Below are 14,868 nucleotides of genomic sequence, written 5' to 3' on the forward strand. Positions count from 1 at the left end.
AAACCTGAATAGGCTGTTACAAAATTCAGTTCCCTTCTTTGAGTTTTAGATGCTTACTTTACACTGCTGGTAGGAATGTAAATTGGTGCAGCCACTCTGGAGAACAGTATGGAGGTTCCTTAAAAAACTAAAAATAGAGTTACCATATGATCCAGCAATCCCACTCCTGGGCACATACCCTGAGAAAACCATAATTTGAAAACATACATGCACCCGCAATGTTCATTGCAGCACTATGTACAATAGCCAAGACAGGGAAGCAACCTAAATGTCCATCTATAGATGAATGGGTAAAGAAGATGTGGTATATATATATGCAGTGGAATATTAGCCATGAAAAAGAATGAAATAATGTCACTTGCAACAACATTGGACCTAGAGATTACCATACTAAGTGAAGTAAGACAGACAAAGACAAATATCATATAATATCACTTATACGTGGAATGTTAAAAAATGATGCAAATGAACTTATTTACAAAACTGAAATAGACTCACAGATATAGAAAGCAAACTTATAGTTACCAAAGGGGATAGAGGGAGATAAATTAAGAGTTTGGGATTAACATATACACACTAATATATATAAAATAGGTAAACAACTAGGACTTACTGTATAGCACAGGGAACTATACTCAATATCTTCTAATAACCTATGATGGAAAAGGAAAAGAATCTGAAAAAGTATATATATATATGTATATGTATATATATATACATATACATATATATATATACACCTGAATCACTTTGCTATACACTTGAAACTAACACAACATTATAAATTAACCATACTTCAATAATATATATAATAAAAAATTAAAAATTGAAAACAATGAGACTACTGAATCATTTAATTTCAGTGATATGTTCCAAAATGATATATCTGTGGTTTTCTTAATTTTTGTAATTTATCTCATGAGAGGAAGAAAATTTATCTTTATTTTCAGATCCTGAAAGTTAAAATTTGTCAATCTTATAATCATATTAGCAATCTACAAGTTCATATGTATCCTAAGAAAATAAATTTCCTTAAGTCTTTAATTATTCCCCAATATTCTTATTCCTACAATCCTTTAATATCATAACCCCATTTTAACTTTTTTCCTTCAAAATTTATGCTAGTATAATTTTTTATAGGTCAAATAAAAGTATTTTGTATCTACACATACTCATTACCTGCATACAAAATACTATTACATGAACAGTCTAGCCTTTCTAAGGATCTCGTAGTGATATGCCCATTCCTGAACCAGGGAAAAACCAAACTTATTCAAATAAATTATTCTTCTTTCCACAGTGTTATAAATTAAAACAAACATTAAAAAAAGTACAAAAGCAAAATTCCAGTTAGAACACATTTAAGGAAGTTATTGTTGTATAATCAGCTATTTCTTTCTTTTTTTTTAAATAAATTTATTTATTTATTTTTGGCTGCGTTGGGTCTTCGTCGCTGCATGCGGGCTTTCTCTAGTTGTGGCGAGCTGGGGTACTCTTTGTTGCGGTGTTGTGGCGAGCGGGGGTACTCTTTATTGCGGTGCGTGGGCTTCTCATTGCGGTGGCTTCTCTTGCTGTGGAGCACAGGCTCTAGGCTTGCGGGCTTCAGTAGTTGTGGCTCATGGGCGCAGGCTCAGTAGTTGTGGCACACGGGCTTAGTTGCTCCACGGCATGTGGGATCTTCCCGGACCAGGGCTCGAACCCGTATCCCCTGCACTGGCAGGTGGATTCTTAACCACTGCACCACCAAGGAAGCCCTAATCAACTATTTCTAATGGAAGAATCCAGTATTATTTTGTAACAAATTTCGTCTTCTAGAATACGTTTTAAATTATTTTTCTTATTCAAATGAGCTTGTATTTGTTTATCTACTTTTCATTCTCTTGGTTTAATACTGACTGCTTCTTTTCTTTTCTCATCTGTTGGAATATTCAAATACATGGAAAGATGATTAACAAAAGCAGTCTGAAAATTGGCAAAGTATGGAATTGTTACAAACATAGATATTATCAAAACAGAAAATTAGTAAATTCTGAAAAACAGCTATGTATGTTTGTTTGCAAAGGTGAATGGTTTCATTTGTTTAATTCTAAAATTCTTTAAACATTTTCACTATAATCCAATGCAGAGACTTTGTCTAATTATAAAATATAGTTGAACAAGTTATTTCTTTGATACTGTTTTCACAGATAAGGCAAGAACTTTGCTTCAAGGCAGACTTTGAGTTTATGTTTACATTACAAATAAATTATCATATATATATTATTATTTAAAACTAAAGATGTACATCTTTTATAGTTTTAAGTTGTTATAAACTATATCAAAGATACAAAAATATACATAGTATGTGTTTATGGTTTAAAAATAATAATAAAAGAACATCTTTATATTTACCACCCAGCTAAAAAAATAGAACATGATATATCTAAGAAGCCTCTGTTTGCCTCTCTCCATTCTGTCTGCATTCCTTCCTCCTACAGCTCCTGAATTTTGTGTTTATCATTCTCTTGGTTTTTTTTTAAAAATAGTTTTACATGTATCAGTGTATCCATAACAATATACTACTTATTTGCCTACTTTATAAACCTTACAGAAGTAGACTAGTACTTTAAGTATTACCATCTAATATGTTTCTCTTTTTGGTCAATATTGCATTTTTGATTGTTATGAAAGGATGAGGTCCTAATCTAAGATGCATTGCTGTATAGTACCCCATTATGAACTCTACCACATTCTACTTACCTATTTTTCTGTCAATGGAAGTTTGGGGTACTTGAAGTGTTACTCCTAAATGGTGCTGCTGTGAACACCCTTGCAATTTTCTCCAGGGCAAACCACCAGGGATGGAATTTCTGGGCCATATGGTATTCACATCTTTAGATTTACTAAATAATGCAAAATTGATTTCCATGGTGTTTATATAAATAAATGTAAGCAGCAGTTTGTAAATATTTTAGTTGTTCCACATCCATATCAAGCACTTTTCCATGACAGTTTAATTCTTGGTATCTAATGAGTACAGAATTTCTATCTCATGATTTTAATTTATTTTCCCCTGCTTAGTACTTCTGTGAAATATCTCAATTAAAAAAAAAAATTACTATTGGGCTATTATTACTATATTGTTATTGAACTCACAAATTTTAAAAATATTTTGAATAGTCACCCTTTGCCTGTTCTAGGTGTTGTGAACGTCTCTCTTTTACAGCTTATCTTTTTACTTCTTTATAATATTCTTTTGTTCAGCAAAAACTCTTAATTTGAATGTAGTTAAATTTCTTTATAATTTGCATATTTGTCACTTAAGAAATTTATACTAAGTTTTACTCTCTCTATGTCCCTGTCTGTCTGTCCGGCTGTCTCTCTTGTGCTCATGTTTTGGAGGCATTTTATTTTCTAGTTCACTCGACTGCAGCCATCACCTTGGGAACTGCCTTATTTGAGAATCACTAACCAAACTTCACACTGTCCAGGGTCTACTCCTTGCCTGCTGCCTGCCTGCCCTTCTTGTGATGGATGAAATTCAAAGCCCTGGGCCACAGGGAATTAGTGCAGCTTCTAGCTTCTGTCCTGCTTGGCTCTGCAAAGTCATGCTTTCTTATCAGCTTTAAATAATTTCAAAAAGTCATACTCAGCATTTTAACTTGTATTTTACCTAGAAATTGTCTCAGGTGTACATTTCTAGAAATGTGAGTTCTTTTGTTAATTTTTAAAAATTATTATTCAGAAATAATTCATTCGGAGCAGTATTGAAGAAGATTGCAATATCTGTGTACACGAGTTTCTTTTTTATCTAAAATTGTTTTCTCACAGTTAATATTATTGAGTAACTCAGTCAGAATGCTTGCCATTGCCTCGTCTGGTTTATTCCTTACACAGTAGTAGGCTTGCTCTGTACTCTGTAACACCACTTGACCATAGTTGCTAATACTGGCCTCAAGAATAGCTATTACAACAGCTAATCTTCACATTGTAACGTGGCCCATTGTAAAATTTCCACACCAGAGAAACATGCGTTTTATCAAGGCCAGTTAGAGACTCTATCTTAGACTTGAACTGGGCAATATGATATCGGTCAGCTGCCAAGAATGCAGATGATAAAGAATTCAGGAAAGACGACCATGAGTATAATGGTCCATCAGTGAACCGAGGAAGCTAAAGCCAAGAGAGAGAAAAAAGTTAAACAGAGAAGACAGTGAGTTGGTTAATTGCTTCAGAAAACATAGAAGTAGGTTCATACAGCAGAGAGTAGCAAATCACTAGAGGGAATAAATATTTCTTAACCTCTGCTCTTACAGGTTTGCTAAAGATAACCTATTCCCTGAAGTGTCCTTGTAAGCTGAAAGGACATTCATGTCCAGTGCTTGGGAGCATGGCTGCATTAGAGTATAGAGCAGTGCTATCTGTGGTAAAAGACCAGTCCTTTGTATTTCCAATTTGTCCTAGATTGATGCTTTAGTAAATTACAATAAAAATAAAATAGTTGAAAAGTTAAACAAAAATAGACAAACAAAATGCAATATTTTCTCTGTTTTATTATTTTATTTTATTTTTATTTTTAAAATTTATTTTATTGAAGTATAGTTGATTGGCAATGTTGTGTTAATTTCAGCTGTAGAGCAAAGTGTATAGCACAGAGAACTATATTGAATATCCTGTGATAAATTATAATAAGTCCATATTTTAAAAATTAGATTTAGTAGACAAAACACTACCCTTTCGGGGGCCTATAAAAATAATCATTACTTAGCTTCTCCTATCCTTTTGTGTTGAGTTGGTATTCCTTAAAGTTTAAGATCTCTGAGGGTCATACCCTGTGTTCTAGAAGGCCTAAGCAACTTACCCGTTTTCTCTGTTTCTGCTCTCTGCCACCTTGTTACTGTAATGGTGCAAGTAAACTAGTTCAGAGTCAAATCTACAGAAACTGATATGTTTATTTCATGGGGAAGGGAGGAGGAACTTATGTTGCAGGGCAAAATTCCACATGGGGAGGTTGAATCTGCCAAATCACGATTTGGGCAGCTAGTTTGAACAGGTATGGCTGGGATCAACAACTGCAATCAAGAGAGCATGTTTTAGGTTCAAGATCTCATACTCAGCAAGCACCTGATCTTAGTTGAAGCTAAAGGTTTATTTATAGAGAAAGGAGACCTTCTTCAGGAAACTTTGATTGCAGAGGTGGTTTTGATTCTCTATAAATTCACATTTAAATGTGGAAAGGGAAAGCTTTCTGTGGAAGTTCTCTTGAAAAGAGGATTTCCCAGAATTAAAAAAACAAAATTGACCTCTTCAGATTTTGTTTTCACACCTGGTATGAAGTCTGTTGTGCTTCTTCAGGGCAAGTCAGATCTTGCTGTTTCTGGAATGGATGTGTGAGAAGAAATATGGATGTTTTCAGTGGCTTAGTAAAATAAAACCAAGCCTTAAGAATTTTAGTAGCCCGGGAAGATAAGAATTGAATAAAGCATGTTGCAACAGTTATCATTTCATCTTAGGGCACTAAGGGAATGAGATCAGGGAGGGTCGAAGAAAAAGCATAGGGCTAGCAAACTTCTGATTTTTTGCAAGATTGTGGAAAATAGCAGACAAAATTAATGTCTTGGTAGGAATTTCTCCTGATAGAGATTAAATTCATAGTTAGTGGAAAAGAAGATTAGCAACAAAAGATTGACATCTTAGTGAGATTCAAACCAAGCTAGAATTTTATTTTTATTTTTATTTCCCCTGTCTAGTTTAGATCCTCTTTATGCATTCTTAAATCTCTTCTATGGCCCATGGAAGTAAAAAAATCATGAAAATAACAGAAATCCTTTTCTTGGAAAATGTGATGGTTGCAGTGGTTGTGTTTAGTTTTAGGTATTATAGATATAGTGATAAGAGCTGTTGTTGTGATATGTTCTTGTGTACTATTGTCCAATTGGAAGTGTGGAAAGGCTGGGTACTATTACACTGATAGACTGAATTATGTCCCATCAAAATTCATATAATATATTCCCAACCCTCAGTACCTCAGAATATGACTGTATTTGGAGATAAGACCTTTTAAGGGGTAATTAAGGCAAAATGAGGCCATATGGGTGGACCCTCATCCCATATGATTGATGTCCTTATAAGAAGAGGAGATTAGGACACAGGCACACATTTAGGGAAGACCATGTGAAAACACAGGGAAAAGGTAGCCATCTACAAACCAAGGAGAGAGGCCACGAAGAAACCAAACTTACCAACACCTTGATCTTGGACTTTGAGCCTCCAGAACTGTAAGAAAATAATTTTCTGTTATTTAAGACACACAACCTGTGGTATTTTGTTAGGGCAGCCCTAGAAACCTAATACAGATACATAGAGACAGATCAAGACAGATTTAATTTGGAGATGCTGAAGGAATTCTATACATAATTCAGTAAAAGTTGCCTTGGGTTTCAGTGCTGAATAAAGAGCCATACTTGTACTCAGTCATCAGACTACTGCTAATTTTGGCTTAAACTGAGCAAAATATAAAATTTTGGAGAAGAAAATGTTGTATATTAATTTATTTGTCATTGAATTCTATAAAGGGATGTGACTTGATTTGGGGATTTTGATGTCCCTCTGGGAGTTCAATTGTTAAAGCCGGTTTTAATTTAAGTTTGGGGCATTTGTTGTCTTAGTAGGTCTATTGTAAAATCTCTGTGAATTATGTCGGACAACATGGAGGTTACTCACCTGATTGTTCATAGTTGAGTATTCAGTGGGCTGAATATATAAGAGGATTGGTTATAAGGAAGATAGGCTCCTGGACCTTAAAGGTCAGCATGCATGAGTGATGCCCACTTTTTCCATTCCTGGCTTGCATGTTTAAATAGCAAGGTCTGCCTCTGAGAGATAGCCTGTGTATTAGCACCTATTGCTATGTACCAAATTGCCAAATTTAGTCCCTTAAAACAACCCATCCTACAGTTTCTGTGGATCAGGAACTTGGTCTTTGCTTAGCTCAGAGTCTCTCACAAGTCTCTGATCCAGATGTCAGCTGTAGCTGCAGTCTACCCAAGATTTGCTTGAGGCAGGATCTGCTTCCAAGCTCATTCAGTTGTTGTTGGCAGGATTCAGTTCCTTATGGGCTGTTGAACTGAGAGCCTCAGTATATCACTGGCTGTTGGACGAAACCCACCCTTAGTTCCTTGCCATGTGGACCTCTCTATAGTGCAGTTCACAACATGGCAGCTGGCTTCATCAAAGTGAGCAAAAGAGAGGGTAAGAGAGCTCCAGCAAGAAGGAAGTCACAGTCTCTTGTAACTTAATCTTGGAAATGTCATACCATCTTTTTTGCTGTATCTTATCTGCATTCCATTTGATGCAAGCTACTTACTAGGTCCAGCCTACCCCCAAAGAAAAGGGATTATATACAAGGGCATGGATCATTGGGAGGTGTTAAAAAGCTGCCTAACTCTTCGTTTTCTTATTTCCATTTTTATAACTCTATATGGACACTAGGTGGATCAAATTTATCCCTTGGCTTCTTTTGCAGATTGAAACATTCTAGATTTAGGAGGACTTGTTTAGGTCTTTAGGTCTAAGTCATGTTTTCAAATATCAGTGAGATCTGGATTGTGGAGATTATTTTTTGCCCAATTATTATTGGTACCTTGTTTCCCATTTGGCTATTTTCCTTTGTATATGATGCCTTCACATTCGGTTTTCAAGAGAAGTGTGGCCACCAAAACATACATCAGAGTGGTTCAGTTACACCAGAGTTACAAAGTCTCATATATTCAGACACAAGTAGATAACAGGTGACTTAAGTGAGAGCAGTTTCAGAAGATGGTTAGGAAGAAACAGAACTTTGAACTGTATTGAACACTGAAGATGAGGAAGAGGCGGGATACAGCAAGTAAATGGTATTATTCATTTATTCAAAAATATTTCTTCTGGGTCTACTCATTATAAGACATCATGTAGAGAAACTAGGGATATTATGGGGAACAGTTAACTCAAGGTTCCTAAACCTAATTTTGGTGTGGAAGAAGGTTTTAATAATAAATATTGAGTTAATTTTTAATAGCAGTTGTAATAAGCACGATCAAGGAAAAAGGGACCAATCCAAAAGAACGAATAAAAGGCCATGTCTTAGTCAGGGATTATCAGAGCAGGGTACTTGGAGGAAAATGACAACTGAGCTGACCTCTTAGTAAATATCAGGAATTAATCATGTATAGAGGGAGGAGAGGAGAATCCATAGAGAACAGCATGTGCCAAAGGTTTGAGTTGGGAAGCATCACAGTTTTGGAAGAACTAAAAGGTAGGAAATGAGTGGGATAATGGTGTAAGCTGTGGATATAAAGATAAGTAGGGGCTGCATAAGCCATGTTAAGAATTTGAGACTTCGAGACAATGAGAAACAGAAACAACATGACCACATGCTCAAAAAAAAATTTTTTTTTAAAGCATTCAGTGTGGTAAATGCATTGGACTAACAATAAATACAAGGCGACTTGATAACAGACAATTTCAGTGATCCAGTAAAATAAGTTATCAGATTGAACTTGGATTTTGAAGATGGAGAGAGAGGTGGAAATATAGAAAACTATTTTGTGAAATTTGGAGGAAAAAGACAAGAGGAGCTAAAGAGAATTTCTAGGTAAGTTTAAAATTTTAGTACAGCAGATGTTGGGCATTTTTTTAAGGGCTATGGGGAAAAAGCAGGTAGAAAGAAGAATTTGGATTTAGAACTCCTGAAAAGCCTATGAAACACTTACTGCCTGGGGTCATTGACTTGCTTAATTTTTTTTTCAGGTATGAAAATTTAGTTTTCTGTTTGTCAAACTCAGTTATGCATTTGAAATATTTTAGCTATTATTTTTAAATATATGATGTTTTAATTTAAATACATAATGTTATAAATGATCTATAGTAAGAGGGTGTTCAGAATATCTGGACATCGATATTACTGCCTGATTTTGTTTTGGCTGTGTCGATCATGTCTTTTGCTCTAACTATAACTCCATAATAGTTTACTTTTTTCCTTCTATATTATCCCTGGCACAACTAAATTATATCACCCCATCTGTTGTTTTACTATTCCTTAAATGAGTCCACTACTTTTTTAGTTGAGATTTTTTTTTGATAGAATAGTTTTTCTCTAAATTCTATAACATAATTGAATAGTGTCATATTTTAAAATTTCTTTGTGGCTTAGATTTTTGTGATGTTTCTTTCTATAGTACATATCCTTACATCTCTTTCCTTCCTCCATCTTGATTTAGCTCTCATTCTTGTTTCCAGTAGATATTTGAATTGTCCAACATGGAACTGAAAGAAATCAGAGGAGAAGGGAGTGAGGCAGAGACTAATCAGCAGAGAACTTGGGTCTGGTCTATGACCGAAACCATTGTCACACATCCTCTGCTTTTTCATGCCTCCCTCCAGGCTGACTGAAGTGATGCCCAACTAACAAGAAGTCTCTCCAGGTTTACAAACCAGGGAGACTCTTCGGCTGTCCTAAATCACTTGCAGAATTCCTTTCTTTTTTTGCAGAATTCCCCATTTTCTCCTCTATCTTGCAAAAGGAAAGTTATATTCTTTTATAATTGACATGTCTGAAAGTTTCCTTGTTCATCTCTAGCCCCCTTGCACTAAGCAGCATAAGGCAACATACTGGTTTGGGTCTTCTGGACATGCCACCTACTTGGGAACAAGGCCTGTTACTTAATAACTGCAGCGTCCCCTACAGGCAACCTTATTTCACTTGATTCTGTTTTCATTGTTATGAATAGCCCGTTACATGGGGTAGGACGCTGTATTGGAGCTGTTTCTAGTCCAAATATGTTATTTTGTCGTCTTGTTTTAACTCTTGTTGATTGTTTGAAAGAGGAAATTGCATTGCAGCAAAGAAAATGTTACCTCTATGATGTCTAAACATAAATAGAACAGTACAGTTTTCAGCCTTAACCTAAATGTTTTTGCAAGAAAAGTCCAAATCATCTTAACTAATCCCTCCTTCCCTCCTTTTCATTTATTCATTCATTTCTTGGAACAAATTCTGAAAGTTTTCAAATTCTCTTTATTGAATAAATGAAAATAAATAAGACCCAAAATAAGATACTTGATGAAATACAAAACAAAAAAAGATAGATTTGCCCTCCTCACTCTTATTTAACATTACCATAAATATGGCACCTATGAGAAAAATAATAATTCATAATCATCGGTAGATATTAATATGTTTCAAGTAAGGTACACCTTAAGGCAGAATTATATTCCTATTAAGACAGCTCTGTTCCTCTAGCCATTCTTGTTACAATAGTGTTTCTTTTTCTTTTCTTTGCTTTTCTTTTTGTTCTGCCTTGAAAGACTGGGAAATGACCATAATAGCTATTTTCCTTGGGCAGTGAGAAGTGAGTGAATGTTGAGCTCCCTGTGGACTAAGCATTTTGATGCAAATTTTTTCACATAAAGTAACAGTGTTGCTGATTGCTACTGAACCACTGTACCTCAGCATAGGGAATGCTTCACTGCTCTCTTATCCTGGGGCTGAGTATTAACTACACTATTGAACAGAAAGTGCTTTTCATCCCTACCATTCAGACCACATAAATCTCTGGAAAGAGACAATGTCCCTCCAGGGAGCTTAGCTGGCCTGTAAATGTCAAAAAAAAAAAAAAAAATCAAACTATATTTTGCCCATAGAACTGCAAATGCTAAGGTAATTGGGGCTATTAGAAAAATATTTATTTTATTTTATTTTATTTTTTTATCAAGCAAATAGAATAATGAGTGATTTCTTTTCTTTTTTTTTTTTATACATCTTTGTTTGGGTATAATTGCTTCACAATGCTGTGTTAGTTTCTGTTATATAACAAAGTGAATCAGCCATATGCATACATATATCTCCATATCCCCTCCTTCTTGAGCCTCCTTCCCACCCTCCCTATCCCACCCCTCTAGGTGGTTGCAAAACGCTGAGCTGATCTCCCTGTGCTATGCTGCTGCTTCCCACTAGCTATCTATTTTACCTTTGGTAGTGTATATATGTCGATGCTTCTCTCACTTCACCCCAGCTTCCCCCTCCCATGTCCTCAAGTCCATTCTCTATGTCTGCATCTTTATTCCTGCCCTACCATCAACAAAGCAATTGATTTTCAAGTTAACTCTGTTTGTTGGGCAAAAATAATAATAATAATAATAATAATTTATTTAAATAAAATTATTTCAACCATATAAATGGAACCATTCTATAATTCTGTATATATATTTCACATACTGTTATTTTCATTGCATTACCAAATTACTCTTGGGTACCTAGTAGGTATACAGAAAACTCTGAGGTGGACCAAAAAGAAGTGTGGGACTGGAGTCCACTCTCTAGGATTGCAGTTTTCTCCAATCTTTGTAGTTGTTCTTAATAGCAGGAGGATCTGAGGGATCAGAGAGAAAGATTGTTTTCCATTTCCAGTTCTCACTGTGGAATAATGAATATAATAAGGGTTTTGGAGTCAGACAGAACTGTTATTTTTATTATTAAGAATTGTTCTATTATACTGCATTCATTTTTAACTATTATTTTATTGAAAAAGAAATAGAATAATACATGCATACTTAAAGCATTCTATCACTACAAAATTATAGAATTAAAATAAATTTTTCTTGTACCCAAACCTTAGTCCTATTCCCAGCAGCAACAATTATTATAACATCTTTATTTGGCTATTATTTTAGAACTGGTCATCACAGATACAAGTATTTACACCAGAATATACCACCCCAAAGTATGACTTTTTGGATTATTTTGAGCTAAAGGCAGTTGAGAAACAGCAGATGCAAGAAAACCTCTAAAACCAGGGCACGAAATTTCCATTTATAAAGGTGCCTCCCTCTTGTACCAAGAAGGGGAGGACTCTGAACAACTCTTATCAGTGGGGAAGGCACTGACTTAAATCTGCATAACAAACCTTACTAAAAAAACCCTTGCTTACCACACTCTACCTGGTCATCTTCGCAAAACTTCCCTCTTCTACCTAGAAGTCCCCAAACCCCTTTTCCTTAGTTCAACCTAAGACAATATATAAGTCCAATTTCTAACCACCTATTCTGGTTATTCATCATTGGGTGCTCCCATATGTACATGAGCTACGCACATGTTAATAAACTTCTGTTTATTTTTCTCTTGTTTATTAGTCTTCTTGAGGCAGGAGGTAAATGGGCCCCAGGCTGAGCAGCTCAAGACTCTCTCCTGTGGACAGATATTCCAAGATAAAGATAATAGCAGCAGCAAGGAGGAGATGAGCCCTGGCCAGATAAAAGATAAACAGACCACATATTTCTCTTTCTTGAGGTCAAGGAGACCTCCTAACTATAGATGTGCAGAAAGGCTCCTCGGGGGCCAAAAAGGCCATAATAGGTGGTGTCAACCTTCCCACAGGCCTCTGCGCTGGAATCCATCTTGGCTAAGAGATGTGCATGCATGGGGTGGGGGGACCCTGAGATAAACCAAATATGGACTCAGAGCCAGGCAAAGCAAGATGATTGGCCAGAGGAAACCCACCAGAAATACCCCATATAAGTGATTCGAACTACCACAAATCGTGACTCTCTCTCTGAGCCCGCCCATGTGTGTCTATTCACAGGTACTTTTTTCCTCCTAATAAACACATTACTTGTTTCACTACTTTCCGTCTCTGTTGGAATTCATTTCTACAAAGCAGACAAGCCAGGGTCTTGCCATTAGCCACTGGCCCTCGTGGTCTAGTGGTGAGGATCCAGTGCTCTCACTGACATGGCCTGGCTTCAATCTCTGGATGGGGAACCAAGAACCTGCTTCAAGCCGCTGCAGGCTGAGGCCACCTGAGATCATTCTGTCGGTGTAATTTACAGAGCCTCAGCTGGAGAACTTAAGATGGGTAAAAGAAAAAGATTTTTTTCCCCTCCTCTATAATATAAAGTATCAGTATGTTAGAATATGTGTATGAATATCCACACAGCTAATTCATTCCTATGTGTGTTATGCTTTTTCTTTAATAATATATGAGATATTTTCCTTATCAATACATGTAGGTCTTTCTCATTATTTTTCCCAATTGCATAGATCTATCATAATTTTTTAGATCAATTTTTTTGTAGAATTTGAGGTTGTTTCACTGTTTTGCTATTACATAAAATATTGAGTAGGAATATTTTGCACATAAATCTTTCTAGATTTCAATTGTTCCTTTTGTATGCTAAATTAGTAGAATTTGTCAGATAATGAAACAAATCTGGACTTAGACTTGAATAGATTTTTTCTGAACAAAATAGAAAAACCTTTGCAATAGAAGGAAGGGGGCTATTGCAATGGGGGAGAGGATATTGCCGTAGGAAGTTGCAACCAGAAGATGTACGAGTGTCTCAAAGATCAGACAGAAAGTATTACCCATCCAAACTTGGGTCCACTTGCCTGCACAGTAGAGCCAATTCTACTGACAGCAGGCTGTGGTGAAGGAAAGTGCAGTATTCACTGCAGGGCGCCAAGCAAGTAGTCTAGGACACCTAGTGCTGAAAAAATCCGAACACCCAGAAGTGTTTCAGCAAGGAAGTTTTAAAGGGAAGGTGAGGGAATGGGGGTCACAGGGTGTGTGATCAGCTCATGCTTAATTCTCTGATTGGTTGATGGTGAGGTAACAGGGTGGTGTCACTGGGGTTAACGTTATCAATCCTTAGGCACCAGTAGGTCTGGGGGCTATGTACTCATGATCATCAAGTAATTAATTTCTTCCATTTGGTGATGGTTTTAGCATCTGTAAAACAACTCAGGAAATGTGCATCAGATATTATTATGTAGGTACTTCAAAGAGGAGCTACAGCCGAGGATATTGGGGAGGGGCCTGTCCCGGGAAGGCCCATAGGGTCCTGCTCAGTTACAAAAGGGCTTTTCTTTGATAAGGAAGAGCAAACAAGGCTAGAAAGAATTGGTTGTGGGGAAGTGGGATGAGCAGGGGGAGTCAAGAGAAAGATGATTAGGGAAGGTCTTTTCCTGAGATCAGTGGATTCTCAGGAAAGGCCATTAAAAGGGTGGTTTTGCATCCCAGAGCTTGCTTAAGTTCAAAGATAATTCAAGGACCAAGGCTTGTGAGAAGGGGAGAAACCTGACTAAAGTTTGCACATAAGTAGACATTCTGTCCAGATTGATCAATAAGAATCAATAGTTCAGCTAATCATTTATGTGACTAAAAATAGGAATTTGGAGGGTCCTTGTCTGCCTTGTCTTATCTAAATCACATGGGCAAGCGTGGTTGCTTAGAGTAAGCCATTTCCTAGAACACAAAAGGATGGGAAGATTTCTCATACTTCCCGATTTTCCAGGAGCACAAGACTGATAAAGTTCAACATTGTCAAATTGTTGGTGTTAGGATATTTGTAAAGTCTGATATTGTTTGTTTGCTTGCTTGTTTCCTTGTTTTAATTTCTGCAATGTTCTTCCTAAGTATTTCTTTCATAGGGCATTCTCTCACTGCTACATTTAGCTCTTTAATATTTCTGACTATGTTCATCTTTTCTTCAGTTAGATTTTAGTCTTATTAAGAGCAAAGATTGGCTTTTGTTATTTCTCTGCATCTTCCATTTCATTCTCACTCACCAAATAATTATTTAACAAGTATGCATATACTTATATAGAGATATAGAGCAGATCGATACGCAAATATAACCAAGACACCCAGAAAGCATGTCAATGCCTCTTCACAACAGGATTTAAACTTGCTCTAGAACATGTTTCTCAACCAGGATTCTGTGGAATTCTGGGGTTCCATGATTTAGTGCTAGGAGTTCAGTGAGAGAACATGACTAAAAAAGCAAAACAAAAACAAACAAAACCTTATGTGTTTGAACTTCACTTTCTACACAGTCTTCACACCTCCATGT

At 36.2% G+C, this 14,868-nt stretch overlaps 2 protein-coding genes across 2 annotated transcripts in view; both read right to left on the reverse strand.

The window, feature by feature from the left end:
* Positions 1-14,868, reverse strand: part of LOC309629906 (endogenous retroviral envelope protein HEMO-like) — a 488,920-nt gene that overhangs the window by 95,342 nt on the left and 378,710 nt on the right. The gene's annotated exons all lie outside the window — the stretch shown is intronic.
* LOC309629533 (uncharacterized protein) overlaps positions 4,914-14,868 on the reverse strand; it is a gene marked incomplete at its 5' end in the record, with an annotated part of 255,429 nt that continues 245,474 nt past the window's right edge. The window contains one exon of the mRNA XM_082393617.1: positions 4,914-11,390. Within this exon, the coding sequence (XP_082249743.1) occupies positions 11,253-11,390 (138 nt within the window). The 3' untranslated portion in view covers positions 4,914-11,252. The remainder of the gene's footprint in view (positions 11,391-14,868) is intronic.

The sequence above is a fragment of the Balaenoptera borealis genome (genome assembly GCF_965194805.1).
Source record: "Balaenoptera borealis genome assembly, chromosome: 5".
Classification (NCBI taxonomy): domain Eukaryota; kingdom Metazoa; phylum Chordata; class Mammalia; order Artiodactyla; family Balaenopteridae; genus Balaenoptera; species Balaenoptera borealis.